General features: G+C 42.7%; 2 protein-coding genes across 4 annotated transcripts; one reads left to right on the forward strand and one right to left on the reverse strand.

Annotated features, from left to right (window-relative positions):
- Positions 1 to 44: 44 nt before the first annotated feature.
- On the reverse strand, positions 45 to 14,344 carry LOC110825494 (uncharacterized). 2 transcript variants are annotated; one of them, XM_088220244.1, is made up of 9 exons: positions 13,826 to 14,344; positions 13,644 to 13,697; positions 13,465 to 13,548; positions 1,770 to 1,895; positions 1,284 to 1,351; positions 996 to 1,065; positions 803 to 868; positions 654 to 731; positions 45 to 569 (listed from the first exon to the last, which is right to left on the reverse strand). In XM_088220244.1, the coding sequence occupies exons 1-9, from the start codon at positions 14,156 to 14,158 to the stop codon at positions 528 to 530; spliced, it is 921 nt and encodes a 306-aa protein (XP_088076370.1). In that variant the 5' UTR covers positions 14,159 to 14,344; the 3' UTR covers positions 45 to 527. The 2 variants fall into 2 exon arrangements, with proteins under 2 accessions (XP_088076370.1, XP_088076371.1); XM_088220245.1 differs by lacking the exon at positions 13,465 to 13,548.
- Positions 14,345 to 14,579: 235 nt separating this feature from the next.
- Positions 14,580 to 17,967, forward strand: LOC110814180 (Plastid-lipid associated protein PAP / fibrillin family protein). 2 transcript variants are annotated; one of them, XM_022041559.2, is made up of 8 exons: positions 14,580 to 14,744; positions 14,834 to 14,947; positions 15,040 to 15,174; positions 16,232 to 16,327; positions 16,828 to 16,908; positions 17,279 to 17,365; positions 17,557 to 17,618; positions 17,708 to 17,967. In XM_022041559.2, the coding sequence occupies exons 1-8, from the start codon at positions 14,580 to 14,582 to the stop codon at positions 17,823 to 17,825; spliced, it is 858 nt and encodes a 285-aa protein (XP_021897251.1). In that variant the 3' UTR covers positions 17,826 to 17,967. The 2 variants fall into 2 exon arrangements, with proteins under 2 accessions (XP_021897251.1, XP_088076372.1); XM_088220246.1 differs by having other exon boundaries at positions 14,867 to 14,947.
- Positions 17,968 to 18,367: the final 400 nt, after the last annotated feature.

Raw genomic sequence — 18,367 nt, forward strand, 5'->3', positions numbered from 1 at the left:
CTACTAGGCATTCAAGTTCTTGACATCACTATGATTCATCATACTAAAGACTCATAAGATGAAATTCTAAGATTATAGTAATAAAAAATTACAACCAGATTTACTAAACTTAAGATCGTACTAATGCAAAGTTATCAAATTAAAATAATATCTAGTACCAAATAGACTTAAGAGTTAAACAACCATTTTGTCCAATAATTTAACTTTCCTAACTCAAATGACAATCAGTCCACAAAAACTTAAGGTGACATCGAAAAATTAAACCTGTCGCTCGTAGCTGCAAATACTTTTGGGCCTACCAAGATAAGGTGACATGTATGGTGGTTTTAGGCAAGACCAAGAGGCATGACCAAGAGATTCCGGTATTAATCAGTTGAATTCTCCTTGATAAGCATTTCTGACTTCTGAGATATAGATATATTTTCCAACGAATGCCACAAGGAGATCAGTCTCATACCAGTTCCAAATCATACACTGCTTTTCTGGACTAATTTAGTGAATCAGAATTTATCCTTTTCGTGATAGAATCACCTTTTCCAGCAGATTGTCATCCCATCTCCAATTGGTACCTAACATACCAAAATTTGATTTACAGATCAACTGAAAAGAGCTCTATAGAACTTATATCACATAAAGGAATATCATAAACTTACCATGCTGATGCTTACACGATTATCCTCCATCAATTTTTTATTGAAGTTCCTAATGCTGACGGTCTTAGCATCATTTACCTGCTCAAGAAATATAACTAGTACAGAAAATTTCAATGGAAAAGATCCACAAATAACACTGGGAGATTTACCATTGGGTCGACGACTTTTCCATGCCAAAGGACATTATCAACAACAATGACTCCACCAACCCTAACCTGTAGTAAGAGACAAACAGCTACTTCTTAACTCTTGGCAAGAGAAGTTATGAGGTATTTAACCAAGGAAGCAGACAAAGAAATCAATCTAGAGAAAACAGTTAAAACATTGCCGTTTTCTTCTTACCAGTTGTAGTAGTAGTTCAAAGTATTCCTGATTCATCCTCTTTTCAGCATCAACAAATGCAAAATCATAACTACACAAAAGATGATATGGAAACAAGTCCTTTGAGACAAAACAAACTGAGACAAAATAAGCTGCAAGTGGTTAAGAAAAACAGATAAAGAAAAAGAAATTTATAGCATGATTGATGAGCAAATTCTCACTGCAGACTTCCACGTTGCCATAATGCAATGCATTCGGAAACTACCATTGGTCTAGCCTAGGAAAACCTAAGGTATGGGGCACATTCACCTGCAAGCTTCATCATTTAGGAGCAGAGACTTCAGGGTATCAATTGCAAGTCCATGCTTTACTATCACCTGATTAGCATATTATGATAGAATCAGAAGCATACAAAAAAGAAAAGTTAAGTAGAAAAAACCTTTTAAGACACCTATAAACACACTCAAAAAGAAGTTGATCCTTATTTCAGAGAAATATGAGCACAGATTATATTGCCACCATATGGTGGCTAGTAGCAGTCCCAATACCCAGCCTGCTATTAAAAGAAAAGCGCCACACTTTTAGTACATTTAATCTAAAGAGCTCAATATGATAGGTTTCTGCTCAGCAAGAGGGATAAAGATGGAAGCGCCTCAGTAACAACAACTTTATTAAATCAACATTTCAAAACGAAGTACAGCAGTGGTACAGACAATTTTCTAGCTGTTGCAGGAAGAAGCAATTTACCACGTTGCTACTTGGAAAGAAAAGGTATACAGGTAGCATTTCTCTCACCTTGTGTGAAACACCAGCTAGCTCATAATACTTTTTGGCAACCTCAAGACACTTAGCATCTCTTTCACAGGCCACAAAACAACCTGAATCTGGTAAAACTAATGCAACGGCCAAAGATGAATATCCCTTATGAACAAAAAGAAATAAAATTAATAAGAAGCCAATATGTTAGTTTGTTCTATGGCATGCTTAAGAGTTAGGATTTTGAAATAATCTACAAAGAGGTAGAGAAGCTAATAAACATGCTAATATTAGATGGTTTGAAATATGCCATGCATCAAGTAACCTCAGTGGAAAATGCCAAGAGGATGCTTTTGCTGCTTTCTTACAAAAAAGGAAAACAAAACAAGAGGGATAAACCAGACAAATACATGTCCGGGAGCATATAACCTGCAGGATAATTTAGAAAAATGATAAAACAAAAATATCATGCTTTCTTCAAAGATTTTATATTGAAAAAATTAGTAAAAAAGAGGAAATAGGGAGAAGAAAGAGAAGAGAAAATATAGAGCAGCTGCAAGTGATATCCCAAGATTAGGACAATACAGAGGAATTGTCGATGTAAGGATGAAAAAATATGTTTCTTGATCCAATCTTGTATCTCATAAAAAAGAAAAACACCTCCTTCAAAGCCCAAAGTGAGCCTACATGCAATCATTTCCTCTTTTTGTTTTCTTTTGGTGGTGGTGGGAGGGGGGGTTTCTACTGAAAGAAAAGAGTAAAAATGGGCGGCCAGTGGGATAACCTCTCTCTGTGTAACCATAAAACAGCCTAGCCAAAAGGAACGAGAGGCCTAGATGAATCCAATTTTTTGGCGACATTCTGAAGGATCTGACAATCATTTCCTTTTTTTTTTTGTTTCTACAGAAAGAAAAGGGTAACAATGAGTGGCCCCGGTGATAATCTCTCCCCGATTGCAACCATAAGACATCCTACCCTATATGAACTACAGGCCTAGATGAATCAATTTTTTGGGCTTGCAACATTCTTCAGGATCTGTGCCTGGAACTTGTATAGGTGCTCTCTCAAGATGGTCAAGCTATAGCCAGACAATCCCTCCAAAAGGTCCAATTGGTTGAACTCTTTATGTAGCAGCCCCGGTAATTCAAAAAATGGAAATTATATTATAAATATTAAATGCGGAAGCGAGATCAAAATTTCAGTTAACATCCCTTACACGAAAACCAAAAACGTACTTAAAGTATAAAAGATTAAACTAACTAAGAGAGAAACTCGAAAATAAAACTATGAGTATGGCTACAGAGTCTCTAGGCATCCCCTTCGTCGTCCTCCTGCGGAACGGGCTCGGGAACCATGTCTTCCTGATCTGAAATGGTTAAATAAGGAGTGAGCTATACTATCCCAGTAAGAACATCACGATATCTCACCGTCACGGAGGTAAAGGTGGGTAGAAAAACACAAAAGACCAATGGAGCATGATTTACAACAAATCCTTTTTATTTATGATAAAACCTTTACCATCCACTTGCTTCGGTGGAATTCATGAAGCAATATAAGAAAACAATAACATTATCACAAACATGGAATAATATAAACTGTAAAACATAGCACTTATCACGCCTTTTGTAATTCAATCATTATACAACATATCCTTTTCTCATTTACCAGCCTACTAGTATCCATGGGGGTCCATAGGGGTCCCGCTACCCGTTAACCTTTAACATTCATAATCAGTTTACAGGGCCGTCCCCATACCCCGTCCGGTATGGGCGCCAAAACCATAAACCTCAATACCTCGTCCGGTATGAGAGTGAAACGGGCCGTCCCCATACCCCGTCCGGTATGGGCGCCAAAACCATAAACCTCAATACCCCGTCCGGTATGAGGGTGAAACGGGCCGTCCCCATACCCCGTCCGGTATGGGCGCCAAAACCATAAGATCTCCATACCCCGTCCGGCGTGTGAGACCACAATCCCGGTAGGGTTCCCTACGGACCCAGTCCGTCCACCATCTCCCAGGATATCTAGTCAGGCTAACCCCATCATACAATTATCAGTCTACACAATCTTTCATTTTCCTTTTCCTCAATAAGCATCATCAATTCACATTTAAACAAGCAAATCGTAATTCATGCCAAACAGACAACATACAGTATCAGTTCTTCAGTCTTTCAACCCATAATTAATAAAACAGTAATATATGCACTCGAAACTATAAAATGAACACATCAAACCTCATAATGCATTTAAAGCTGTAAAACAGGCCAAATAACAGTAAATCATAAATCACACTAGACTCGGGCTCCATTAGCAACCTTAAGCAATTTCACACATGCGTTAATTCAAGAAATACCGTTTTATCATTTTGAACTTTAATACCGTGATAGGAAATAGGGTGAGGGGTCCTTACTTGTTTTCGGGATCCAAATACGATTCACAGTGCGCCTACAGGCCGTCCCTAATTTTCCCTGAATTTTTCCCGGGGAACTGAAACACACTAACGGTACCTGCACGTGTTCCAAAAAAAACCCAAATTAGGCCCAGGGCCTCTTTCGGCCCAAATCGCAACTCCGACACGGCGGCTCAGGGCCTATCACCGTGAACGGGCCACGTTGGCGATCCGCGTGGGTGCGATCGGACGGCCCAGATCAATCGCGTGATCGGACGGCCCAGATTTAATCGCACGGACGGCCCAGATTTAATCAAAAACGGACGACACAGATTAAAACAAAATGGACGGCTGAGATCAAAGGGCAAGGGGTTATAAATAGAACCCCCACACCAGACCACAAACCCTAGCCGCCTGCCGCTCGCCGGAGAAGACGAACCAGAGGCCGACCGCCGCCACCCGCCGCCGCACCGGGGAAATTTCCGACCGCCGATCGAGGTAAATTTCATACCTCCGACTCGTTTTTCCACGCTGATTCCTCCTATGGCCAAATCGAAGCCAAAATCCCGGCCAAACGGCCGGAATACGCGGCCAAAGACCAGCGGCGCCGCCGCGCCCCCTCTCGGTTTTTGCCTCCGACGAGGGACTTTCCGGCCTCCGTTTGATGCAATTTTTATATCACCGTGATCACCATTCTTTTCTCTACAGGTTGACCGGAGCCGAATCACCAAAACACGAACCTCACCGGAGAGCCGTCGCACTCGAGAGCGCCGCCGCCGGTAAGCTCCGTTTTCCCGTGATTTTTTGGCCCCCCGAGGGCCCTAGGGTTGTTTTCTCACAGGGACCGATGCGAGTGTGGCCGAATTCAGCCGAAAACAGCCAACCCGAGGCGACTCGCCGCCGCCAGCGGCGGCGCCGTCGCCGGAGCACGGCGGAGCCGCCGTGCCGGAGTTGCGATTTGGGCCGAAAGAGGCCCTGGGCCTAATTTGGGTTTTTTTTGGAACACGTGCAGGTACCGTTAGTGTGTTTCAGTTCCCCGGAAAAAATTCAGGGAAAATTAGGGACGGCCTGTAGGCGCACTGTGAATCGTATTTGGATCCCGAAAACAAGTAAGGACCCCTCACCCTATTTCCTATCACGGTATTAAAGTTCAAAATGATAAAACGGTATTTCTTGAATTAACGCATGTGTGAAATTGCTTAAGGTTGCTAATGGAGCCCGAGTCTAGTGTGATTTATGATTTACTGTTATTTGGCCTGTTTTACAGTTTTAAATGCATTATGAGGTTTGATGTGTTCATTTTATAGTTTCGAGTGCATATATTACTGTTTTATTAATTATGGGTTGAAAGACTGAAGAACTGATACTGTATGTTGTCTGTTTGGCATGAATTACGATTTGCTTGTTTAAATGTGAATTGATGATGCTTATTGAGGAAAAGGAAAATGTAAAATTGTGTAGACTGATAATTGTATGATGGGGTTAGCCTGACTAGATATCCTGGGAGATGGTGGACGGACCGGGTCCGTAGGGAACCCTACCGGGATTGTGGTCTCACATGCTGGACGGGGTATGGAGATCTTATGGTTTTGGCGCCCATACCGGACGGGGTATGGGGACGGCCCGTTTCACCCTCATACCGGACGGAGTATTGAGGTTTATGGTTTTGGCGCCCATACCGGACGGGGTATGGGGACGGCCCGTTTCACCCTCATACCGGACGGGGTATTGAGGTTTATGGTTTTGGTGCCCATACCGGACGGGGTATGGGGACGGCCCTGGAAACTGATTATGAATGTTAAAAGTTAACGGGTAGCGGGACCCCTATGGACCCCCATGGATACTAGTAGGCTGGTAAATGAGAAAAGGATATGTTGTATAATGATTGAATTACAAAAGGTGTGATAAGTGCTATGTTTTACAGTTTATATTATTCTATGTTTGTGATAATGTTATTGTTTTCTTATATTGCTTCATGAATTCCACCGAGGTAAGTGGATGGTAAAGGTTTTATCATAAATAAAAAGGATTTGTTGTAAATCATGCTCCATTGGTCTTTTGTGTTTTTCTACCCACCTTTACCTCCGTGACGGTGAGATATCGTGATGTTCTTACTGAGCTAGTATAGCTCACTCCTTATAGAGGGACTGGGACCGGCTGAGGGTGAACTGGGGGACCCTGTGGTGGAACCTGCTGATGTGGTGGGGGCACTGGAAAGTGCTGTGGCGGTGGTACCGGGTCGTACCGCGGCTGTGGTGCCGGTTGGTACTGTGGAGGAACAGGCTCCTGCCGGGGTGGTACGGGATCAGCCTGCTGTAGTGGGGGCTCAACCTGCGCTAGCGGAGGAGGTCCAGGTAACTCCCTTCTCTCCTCTTGCCTTCGCTGGGCAGCTACGAGAGCCTCCACCATCTCATACAGTCTGTCAAGATCCTCCCGAAGCGAATTATCCTGAGCCGCTCGGTTTAGTGGGGGCCTCCGCCGGGCGATCAGACAGCACTTATTGGTGATGGAGCTCGAGACATATTCGGCAGTCCTGCCAAAGGCGCAGATCATAGAAAGGAGCTTCGACACCCGCCCTCAGCTAGCAGGAAGTTCCCGACCCTCAGCCCCGCTCCGCAGGCCAGCGCCTACCATGCCTGCCCAACCCAGTAAGAGACCCAGGCCTGCTGTTCAGGCCCCTCCTCAGGCTATGGGGGCAGCACGTGGAAAGATCTGCCAGTACTGCGGCAGGGATCATGGGGACCGACCCTGCTACCGCCTCAACAACACCTGTCGCATATGCGGCAGTGCCCAGCACTATGCGAGGGAGTGCCCTAGAAACCAGAATCAAGGGAGGCCTCCAATCCAGGGCAGAGTTTACAATCTTACCCTGAAGGATGCCGACGCAGACCCGGACGTGGTACATGGTATGTATACTATCTCTGGCCACATTGCTCATATTTTGTTTGATACTGGTGCATCACATTCTTTTATTTCACATGTTCTTGCTTCCAAAATTTGTGTATCACCTGATAGACTTGATTCATTATTGCTTGTATCTACCGCTAGGGGGGAGACATTGCTAGGAGAGGTTGTCTACAGGGCATGTGCCGTGGAGATAGCAGATAGGAAATTGAGGGTAGACCTTATAGGGTTAGACACAGGGGATTTTGATGTAATCCTAGGAATGGATTGGCTAGCGGAGTATCACGCCACCATAGACTGCTTTAATAAAAAGATTGTATTTAATCCTCCCAACGAGGAGCCTTTTGCAAGTTAATAAAATTATCCAGTGCTGGTTTCCCGAATGGCAAGTTTTTCTTGATTTCCAGTGCCTTAATCTTGTATTTTCTCTAACTAGGTAAACCCAAGAAAGAAGTTTGTATCCAAAAGATTCCAGTAGTCCGAGACTTTCCAGACGTATTTCCGGATGAACTGCCCGGTCTACCAAGGGACAGGGAGGTCGAGTTCACCATAGACTTACAGCCAGGTACCCAGCCCATCTCAGTAGCTCCTTACCGAATGAGTCGCATCGAGATGGAAGAACTAAGGAAACAGATCACTGAGCTACAAGACAGTGGCTTCATTAGGCACAGTGTTTCCCCATGGGGTGCCGGGGTTACTTTTGCAAGGAAGGGAGATGGAACGTTGAGACTGTGCATTGATTACAGAAGGATAAACAAGGTAACAATCAAGAACAAATATCCTCTTCCTCGGATTGATGACCTTTTCGATCAGTTGCAGGGTGCACAGATCTTTTCTAAAATAGATCTACGATCAGGTTACCATCAGGTAAAGGTAAGAGCGGAGGATATCCCCAAGACGGCATTCCGAACCAGGTACGGACACTACGAGTTCCTGGTTATGCCGTTTGGGCTAACCAACGCCCCGGCCATCTTTATGGATCTAATGAACAGAATCTTCAGAGAGTTCTTGGATCAATTTGTCATCGTGTTCATCGATGATATCTTAGTCTACTCAAAAAGTAGAGAAGAACATGCTCGTCATCTTGCCCAAGTCCTACAGGTACTCAGGGAAAAGGAGTTGTATGCAAAGTTGAGCAAATGTGGATTTTGGCTCGAGCAAACCGCCTTCCTAGGACATGTTATATCGAAGGAAGGGGTGTCAGTGAACCCCGAAAAGGTTGAAGCGGTACTTGGTTGGGAAAGGCTGACAACAGTTAAGGAAATTCGCAGTTTTCTAGGGATGTCAGGTTATTACCGCCGGTTTGTCGAAGGGTTCTCCAGCCTAGCGGCTCCTCTAACCCGACTCACAAAGAAGAATGCAAGGTTTGATTGGAATGAGAACTGCGAAAGGAGTTTTTCAGAATTGAAGAAGCGACTGACTACTGCACCTGTGCTGGCTCTACCGAGTGGATCAGGAGGGTATACAGTTTATAGCGATGCCTCCTATCTGGGTCTGGGTTGTGTCTTGATGCAGCATGGAAAGGTTATAGCATATGGGTCTAGACAGCTAAAGAATCATGAGAAGAACTATCCTACCCATGACTTGGAGCTTGCCGCAATCATACACGCCCTGAAAATCTGGCGCCATTATTTGTATGAAGAGACCTTTCAGATCTACACCGATCATAAGAGTTTGAAGCACATCTTCACTCAGAAGGATCTCAACATGCGTCAGAGAAGGTGGATGGAACTCCTCAAGGACTATGATTGTGACATCCTATACCATCCAGGTAAGGGCAACGTAGTAGCCGATGCCCTCAGCAGAAAAAGTGCAGGCACCCTGGCCCATCTGATGGTTTCAGAATGTAGGTCCATTGGGGCCACGCAGCAGGTTCGACTGCAAGATCTGAAGAGGGCCACATGTTTGAGCCATCTAGCAGTCCAACCCGAGTTAATCCAAAGAATAAAGGAAGCTCAGTCAATCGACCCCGCCCTAGTAACCCGCAAGAAGGATGCAGAACAGGGAGTGAACTCAGAATTTCAGATCTCTGCCGACGGATTGATTCGTTTCAGGGACAGAGTGTGTGTCCCAGACGACAGTGAGTTAAGAAGAGACATCATGACAGAGTCCCATCGTTCAAGGTTCGCCATGCATCCAGGAAGTACGAAAATGTACCAAACTATGCGACCTCGGTTCTTGTGGAATGGGATGAAGAGAGATATAGCCGACTTTGTATCTAAATGTTTGGTATGTCAGCAGGTCAAAGCAGAACATCAACGCCCGGGCGGGTTACTTCAGCCCTTACCGATTCCGGAGTGGAAGTGGGAACATATCACCATGGACTTCGTATCGGGACTACCCAAGGCACGATCGGGACATGATGCTATATGGGTAATTGTTGACCGACTCACTAAGTCTTCCCACTTCCTGGCCATCAGAATGACTGATCCCTTGGACAAGTTGGCAAGGATGTATATCCGGGAGGTAGTCAGACTACATGGAGTTCCAGTAACAGTGGTATCCGACAGGGATCCCAGATTCACTTCTCGGTTTTGGAATAGTTTCCAGCAAGCTATGGGAACAAAGCTGTCTCTTAGTACTGCCTTCCACCCCCAAACCGATGGACAATCAGAGAGGACAATTCGTACGCTGGAGGATATGCTCCGAGCTTGTGTCCTTGACTCCGGGAGCCATTGGGACGACCACCTACCCCTGATAGAGTTTGCTTACAACAACAGCTACCAAGCGAGCATCGGCATGGCCCCATACGAGGCGCTATACGGGCGTCCGTGCAGGTCGCCGATCTGTTGGGAGGAAGTGGGCGATAGAAGATTGTTTGGCCCGGATTTGGTAGAAGAAACCACGTCCAAGATAGTTAAGATCAAGAAGAACATCCAGACAGCTCAGAGTAGGCAGAAGAGTTATGCCGATACCAGGAGAAGGGACCTGGCCTTTGAGAAAGGCGACCGGGTGTTTCTTAAAGTCACCCCCTTCAAGGGAATTAGCAGGTTCGGTAGGAGGGGAAAATTAAACCCCAGATATATTGGACCCTTTGAAATCTTAGACAAGATTGGTACCACTGCCTACAGACTTGCACTGCCTCCTGAGCTCTCCCGGGTTCATAATGTGTTTCATGTATCTATGCTACGTAAGTACAATCCGGACCCTTCTCATGTCTTGGCTCACGAACCGCTTCCACTCCGAGAGAACTTGTCTTATGAAGAAATACCGGTCAGTATCACGGACAGAGAAAGCAGAATACTCCGCAACCGGGAAATATCATTTGTAAAAGTCATGTGGCAGAACCACACGCCCAGGGAGGCGACTTGGGAACTGGAATCAGAATTTAGGGCCCAATATCCCCATCTGTTTGATCAAGAGTAATGAGGCAAATTTGGGGACCAAATTTCTTTATGGGGGGGAGAGTTGTAGCGCCCGGACCGAGGGAAAATTAAAAAAAAAAAAGCCACGTCGGCAGCCACGTCAGCAGGCCCGGTCAGCAGTCCCGGCCAACCGGGGCCTGCCACGTGGCAAGACCACGTCGCTCCTGAACGGGCCACGTTGGCGATCCGCGTGGGCGCGATTGGACGGCCCAGATCAATCGCGTGATCGGACGGCCCAGATTTAATCGCACGGACGGCCCAGATTTAATCAAAAACGGACGGCCCAGATTAAAACAAAATGGACGGCTGAGATCAAAGGGCAAGGGGTTATAAATAGAACCCCCACACCAGACCACAAACCCTAGCCGCCTGCCGCCTGCCGCTCGCCGGAGAAGACGAACCAGAGGCCGACCGCCGCCACCCGCCGCCGCACCGGGGAAATTTCCGACCGCCGATCGAGGTAAATTTCATACCCCCGACTCGTTTTTCCACGCTGATTCCTCCTATGGCCAAATCGAAGCCAAAATCCCGGCCAAACGGCCGGAATACGCGGCCGAAGACCAGCGGCGCCGCCGCGCCCCCTCTCGATTTTTGCCTCCGACGAGGCCCTTCCCGGCCTCCGTTTGATGCAATTTTTATATCACCGTGATCACCATTCTTTTCTCTACAGGTTGATCGGAGCCGAATCACCAAAACACGAACCTCACCGGAGAGCCGCCGCACCCGAGAGCGCCGCCGCCGGTAAGCTCCGTTTTTCCGTGATTTTTTTGGCCCCCCGAGGGCCCTAGGGTTGTTTTCTCACAGGGACCGATGCGAGTGTGGCCGAATTCGGCCGAAAACGGCTGAAAACAGCCAACCCGAGGCGACTCGCCGCCGCCAGCGGCGGCGCCGTCGCCGGAGCACGGCGGAGCCGCCGTGCCGGAGTTGCGATTTGGGCCGAAAGAGGCCCTGGGCCTAATTTGGGTTTTTTTTTTTTGGAACACGTGCAGGTACCGTTAGTGTGTTTCAGTTCCCCGGGAAAAATTCAGGGAAAATTAGGGACGGCCTGTAGGCGCACTGTGAATCGTATTTGGATCCCGAAAACAAGTAAGGACCCCTCACCCTATTTTCTATCACGGTATTAAAGTTCAAAATGATAAAACGGTATTTCTTGAATTAACGCATGTGTGAAATTGTTTAAGGTTGCTAATGGAGCCCGAGTCTAGTGTGATTTATGATTTACTGTTATTTGGCCTGTTTTACAGCTTTAAATGCATTATGAGATTTGATGTGTTCATTTTATAGTTTCTAGTGCATATATTACTGTTTTATTAATTATGGGTTGAAAGAGTGAAGAACTGATACTGTATGTTGTCTGTTTGGCATGAATTACGATTTGCTTGTTTAAATGTGAATTGATGATGCTTATTGAGGAAAAGGAAAATGTAAGATTGTGTAGACTGATAATTGTATGATGGGGTTAGCCTAACTAGATATCCTGGGAGATGGTGGACGGACCGGGTCCGTAGGGAACCCTACCGGGATTGTGGTCTCACATGCCGGACGGGGTATGGAGATCTTATGGTTTTGGCGCCCATACCGGACGGGGTATGGGGACGGCCCGTTTCACCCTCATACCGGACGGGGTATTGAGGTTTATGGTTTTGGCGCCCATACCGGACGGGGTATGGGGACGGCCCGTTTCACCCTCATACCGGACGGGGTATTGAGGTTTATGGTTTTGGCACCCATACCGGACGGGGTATGGGGACGGCCCTGGAAACTGATTATGAATGTTAAAGGTTAACGGGTAGCGGGACCCCTATGGACCCCCATGGATACTAGTAGGCTGGTAAATGAGAAAAGGATATGTTGTATAATGATTGAATTACAAAAGGCGTGATAAGTGCTATGTTTTACAGCTTATATTATTCCATGTTTGTGATAATGTTATTGTTTTCTTATATTGCTTCATGAATTCCACCGAGGTGAGTGGATGGTAAAGGTTTTATCATAAATAAAAAGGATTTGTTGTAAATCATGCTCCATTGGTCTTTTGTGTTTTTCTACCCACCTTTACCTCCGTGACGGTGAGATATCGTGATGTCCTTACTGGGCTAGTATAGCTCACTCCTTATTTAACCATTTCAGATCAGGAAGACATGGTTCCCGAGCCCGTTCCGCAGGAGGACGACGAAGGGGATGCCTAGAGACTCTGTAGTCATACTCATAGTTTTATTTTCGAGTTTCTCTCTTAGTTAGTTTAATCTTTTATACTTTAAGTACGTTTTTTGTTTTCGTGTAAGGGATGTTAACTGAAATTTTGATCTCGCTTCCGCATTTAATATTTATAATATAATTTCCATTTTTTTTGAATTACCGGGGCTGCTACATTCTTTATGTAGACAGGTCAAAAGCTTATTGAATAACTGGTATTAAGCGAGAGATGTTGCCAGTCCAGAACCAAACTTCTGAAGTGTTTTTTATTGACCTCTTCACCACTAGATCATCACACTTCATAGTATCACTTCCTCTATTTCAATCAGAACAATATATGGTAGAGGAGAAAACAGATCTCTTGTGCTCATTCCTTACTTGTGTGGAAGTTTTTTACATGAATATCCAGGAATATCTCAAGGCTGGAATTGAAATTGTAAAAGCTCCCACCACACAAGAAAATCAAGCAGTCCAGATAGAGCACATACTAATTTTTAAATCTAAGTTTACTCCAAATCAAGACTCTAATGGAGGAAACGGTATCAAAGGCAATAGTTCATCTGAAAAATTATTGGCCATTTTTACAAGAAATCCAGCAGCTTTCCCCAACATTGCAAAAACAAGAACTTAAAAGGAAATGTGAAAAAATTAATTATTAGGTAACCCATCCTTCCGATCCAAGTTTCATAAGTTTGAACATGTGAAACAAATAGATAATTTTGGCCGGTCAAATTTTCTTTACATTAGTTCAATAACCAAACAAGTGACTACAAAGCCAAATTTCTACAGCATTTAGTTTTCGACACACATCATAAAGATTAGAAAAGAAACAGTAGAATGTAATCTGTTGGGTGAATTAGGCACCAAACAGAGACAATACCGTATAGATACCAACTTCAATGCACCTTTTGGCGCCTAGAATCTGTACAAGCATTGCAAGCAGTTGTGCCTGATCAGGGGATGCCTATAACCAAAAAAAGTCTCCATAGTCCATACTGTCAGTGAGACATAGAGAAGAAAAATAACATTAAAACAAAACAGTTTTGCGGGAATGAATACCTGCATTTGACTTCCACACATACTGGCAGTCTCTTCTCGGAGTTGCCGCAGAATCTAAAACACATGCAGGAATCACAAGCGCAAGAAAAATAACTGAAAGCCTAAACCAACACTCGTTTTTTTAGGCAAAAGCATACACAGAGAGACTGAGTGAGATAGGAAAAGAGGGCAATTGAAGATACCTCGGGCTCGCGAACATTGGCGATGACGTAGTCGTAAAGGCGAGGAGTGAGGCTGATAACCTGTTTATTCCCGTACTTGGCGTCATCGGCGACGACAAAGGCGTCTGTGGTAAAACAAATCCCGGTGTTCCGGTGACTAAACTTGACGGACTTCAAGCCTACAAGATGCGAGAGCGTTCTCCTCTTTGGTAATCTCCCAACAAGGGCAGCGCTTTTGTGGGCTAATATGTAATAAAGATTAACACTAACCGATACACTACTCGCCATTTTCTGGCACGATGATTTAGGAATTAGCTTCCTCGATCGTCGACGATGGTAACAGTACGGGTGCATGGATTCGGGTAGGGCCGAATCGGGTAAAAAGCTAGCCGCGTGATCCAGTTGGATCGGGTCATTTTGGACCCGGAGCGGGAAAAAAAGGAATGGAGGGAATGGGTCCAATCTAATGGGATAAATCAATTAAACATGTTCATAAACTTCCTTGATAAGAAATTATTAGGCCAAATTTCCATTGCCCATCTGCTGAAGTCCGTGAAAACCCAATCTTGTTATTGTATGAACCAAATATCAATTGATGTCAACTAAATTGAATCTCAAGTTTCGTCAATTGTTCAGCTTCGGCTTTTGTGCTAATTGTTTGCGTTGTAGGACACTGGACTCAGGATACGAACATTGAGCGCATGGATTAGAGCTTGTGCTTTGCTTCGATTTACTCAGCTGTTGATAGTGGCGATTGAAACCTATTTTTAAAGAAATGCAAGCATTAGCCTTCACTTTCCCTTTATACCCTGCAAAAGGGAAGAGTGGTTTTGGCAATGTGAACCCTTTTTGGTTAAACCTTAACCTCAAGGGCACAAATATCCTCCCAGCTCGCAGGAGATTTTCATGTTCAATGGCTGTGGCCAATGACACCGTTCGGGTTTGTCTTCTTCGATTCCGTTTTTTCCCTAAATCTCCTCACTGTTTATTGTTCTCCTCGCCTGCTATTTGGATTTGTTAGTTTTCCAGGTGTCTGAGTTTGGTTTAGAGAACAAAAAACAGGAGCTGTTGAGAGCAACCCAAGACACACAACGAGGTCTCGTTGCAACGGCTGATCAACGCTCTGTCATTGAGGAAGCTCTGGTCTGCTTCCCCTCATTTTCTTCGGTCAAAAAGTAATGGGGAATATGGAAATGAAGTTGAATTATGTAGTATTTTAGGCATAACTCTGGCAGGTTAGCGTGGAGGGGTACAACAATGGTGCGCCAATTGACCTGGTGATGTTGGATGGGACTTGGCGCTTGCAGTATACATCTGCCCCTGATGTCCTTGTTCTTTTGGAATCTGCTGCAAGACTTCCTTTCTTTCAGGTATTACTAATGAAAATGTTATTTTCGGCATTTCAAATTTTCTCATTCATGCCACGATCATTTTACCTCCTTTTGTTGCTTTTCTATCAGCCTCAGTATCATAATTTACTTGCCATTTACAATAAATTAGGCAGGAATGAATGAAGAATCCATACAAATAGATTTTAAATTTGGATAAAAATAGCACTTCAGTTCCAATTCAAGTTGATTATTTATGTAATTTCTTACTTAACATGTGGAAATATAAATGCATTCTTATTATACATAAAGTGTATAAATTATAAGTCGTTTATACATAAGCAATAAATACGATACAAGAATTGAGTTAGAATAGAAAAAATTTAAAACAAGCGCAATGTAATAGAATTTGCTACAGGATGGATGGTAATTAAGATATTGATTTATATGTTTGCTATTGTCAAAGTAATTTTGATCGAATCTGGAATATTGTTTTAATTTCATATGGAGTTTCACGGGAACTAAATTTTTTTGTCATTCTAATATAATTTACTACCTACGCTAATTGAATTATATATGAATTTGCAAATGAATTTATGACATTTAAGGGTTTGTTCCAAAATAGCATTTGATCCTTATTCTAATTGCTTTCTATCTTAGTTAATTGTTAAAAAAAAATTTCTTCTTTACCCCTTTTGATAATTTGAGTTAGCCTTTTTTTTTTGTCAACACAATTTTATGAACAGTATAAAACGTTTTAAGTTCTTTTACACTTTTAGTAAAAGACTAAGAACTTAAGAGTCAAATTAAATAATTAAGTATTAACAGAAAGTAGAAAATAAAGATTGTATTAGCTTTACCAAATGCTTAAATAAACTAATACAAAAGACGCATGTTACCCACACTTTATCGACTTATTTCTTTTTAAAAAAAGTTATATTAGCTTATATGTTGTTATAGAGTTTATAAATATGAGCTCTTATGTCAAAATAAGTTGAATCAAATAGAATTTTGACAAATATCATTTGCTAAATAAATTGACTTCTTTCCAAATGTTATCTTCTTTCTTTAATTTTGTTGTGCTTGACTATTCGAGCAGGTTGGACAGATCTTCCAGAAATTTGAATGCCTGGATAGGACTGATGGAGGCATTGTCCGTAATGTTGTTAAGTGGAGTATTCCAACATTATTAGAGGTAAAGTTTTGCCTTTCTGTCTTCTCAATTCGCCTTCTTGAATCTTAGTAAATCTTGCACATCACGAGTGTTTTCCCTCTACAAACCCAAAAAACAACGATAGGAGGACCACCCTGATTCATGGGAATTTATTTGCATCCATATGCATAGAATTTTATCTTTCTTATTCTTTTTTCATTAGGTTCTTTCGTTTGCAATGCCTTTGTTTCATTTGTTCACAGGTCAGTGTAATCTTGATAATTTGTTTCGTTCATTCTCTAATCTAGACGTTTTCTTGCCAAAAGTCGTCTTAGTTGATGTGTCACTTTTTTCATATGAAATTTGGAAGAAAACAAAGCCATAAACATTTATACTTGGGAGCTTGTGATCAGACAGAGTTATTCAATTTGGGGCTCTTTCAGTTGCATTTCACTGGATACCTTTCCTGAAGATAGTCCATATTCATAGACAATTTAGGCCACGTTATGTTGAATAAAGCTTTTGATTCCTATGTTTTACAGGAACAAGAAGGTGCCACACTCGTTGTTTCTGCAAAATTTGATCTTGTTTCTGTCCGTAACATCTACCTTCAGTTTGAGGAGGTCAGTTGCCCTGCCCTAAATGGAACATATTTTAATTTGGTAACCTGAACCACTACATAATGATGAAATACATGGACTATAACTGTTTTACAGTAGCTATGTACTTGAGGCTTCCAAGATGTACTCAAGATGGTAGACTTACGTTAGCAAATGAAGTGACTTTCTCTATTAAGATATTTGATATCTTCAAACCAGTTGAAAGGAAATTATCTTCTGTAGTGTGGCAGATTTATAGTTTCGTACCTATTTGTTACATGAGGATTAATTCAATCAGGCACTTTCCGTCGGTTAATTTTTGTTATTACCTTGGGAAGACAGTATTGGTTATCATTTAAGGGGAAAAAAGGAGCTCACAGCTAAATAATGGCAGGTAACTGTTCAAAGCATAAAAATCAGTGAAGAGCTGCAAGCTCTCATAGCACCAGCGATACTTCCACGATCATATCTAAGTCTACAGGTAAATAAATGTAGATTACTGATTTTGGGTGGTATTATTTTTCATTGAAAATGTCTGATAAGCTGTAAAAAGTTATTAAGGACACTGACCATGATAGTTGTGTAAGTTGAAAATCAAATATTTGTCAGAGTAAAGAAGTCAATAACTAATTCCAAAATTTTCTTTAAAAACTGTCTCTCTTTAATGCCCAGATCTTGCAGTTTATACGTGCTTTCAAAGCCCAAGTTCCTGTAACAAATCCAAACCCAGGAAGGTAAATCACATATGTTATGACCTTGTTTGGTTTATCAAAAAATGTGATTCTCTATATCTGACATAAACGAGAGAATATCTAAACTGCAGGAGATCAGTGGGTGGACTATACTATCTTTCTTATCTAGACCGTCATATGCTTCTTGGCCGAGCTGTTGGGGGTGGAGGAGTATTTGTGTTTACGAAGGCCCAGCCTCTTGAATTGTGAGGAACAACATTGATTTATTGTTTCCTGTGATCAAACACATGATTTATATGATCATGAACTCGTGATGTTAGATTATGTAATTGTATAATGTGTAAAGTTTTATGTGTGAATGTTATGTATAAAGTGTTACTTGTGTCTTAAATGATGTATTATGCATGATAGTCGTAATTATGTCGAAATAAGGCAGAATAAGTCTGGATTAGGACGAGAGTGGTTAAGATAATTTTGGAAATAACTAACTACTCTTTTATTGTAATAAAGGCACTGTCTTTCCAGGCAGATTTTTTCATGAAAATTTTTACAAAGAAGTTTGAGTGCTCTCCCAGAGCCTTTAAACTAATTTCTAGAATGGGCAAAGGAAGAAAAAACTCAAAAACTTCTAAACTCCTACTAATTTTTATGTTCATAGGTTCATAACAAGATCCATTCGGAGGACCATAACACCTAATTTATATGAATAGATGAAGTATCATGAATCAAGATTTATATGGTCTAGGGTGCCCAAGATGAAGGAACATTTTCTCAGTATGGAGAGTTCAAGA

Source organism: Carica papaya, chromosome 5 (genome assembly GCF_054855325.1).
Source record: "Carica papaya isolate Zhongbai chromosome 5, ASM5485532v1, whole genome shotgun sequence".
Taxonomy (NCBI): domain Eukaryota; kingdom Viridiplantae; phylum Streptophyta; class Magnoliopsida; order Brassicales; family Caricaceae; genus Carica; species Carica papaya.

Bases quoted from the DNA above. Each gene is read 5' to 3' on its own strand.
- LOC110825494 (XM_088220244.1), bottom strand. From the start codon at position 14,158: ATGCACCCGTACTGTTACCATCGTCGACGATCGAGGAAGCTAATTCCT. The intron at 1,352-1,769 runs GTGAGAGAAATG...TATGCTAATCAG, and splicing joins TAGCTGGTGTTTCACACAAG to GTGATAGTAAAGCATGGACT. The intron at 570-653 runs GTAAGTTTATGA...TTGGTATGTTAG, and splicing joins ATCGTGTAAGCATCAGCATG to GTACCAATTGGAGATGGGAT.
- LOC110814180 (XM_022041559.2), top strand. From the start codon at position 14,580: ATGCAAGCATTAGCCTTCACTTTCCCTTTATACCCTGCAAAAGGGAAG. The intron at 14,948-15,039 runs GTCTGCTTCCCC...TAACTCTGGCAG, and splicing joins CTGTCATTGAGGAAGCTCTG to GTTAGCGTGGAGGGGTACAA. The intron at 17,366-17,556 runs GTAAATAAATGT...TTTAATGCCCAG, and splicing joins GATCATATCTAAGTCTACAG to ATCTTGCAGTTTATACGTGC.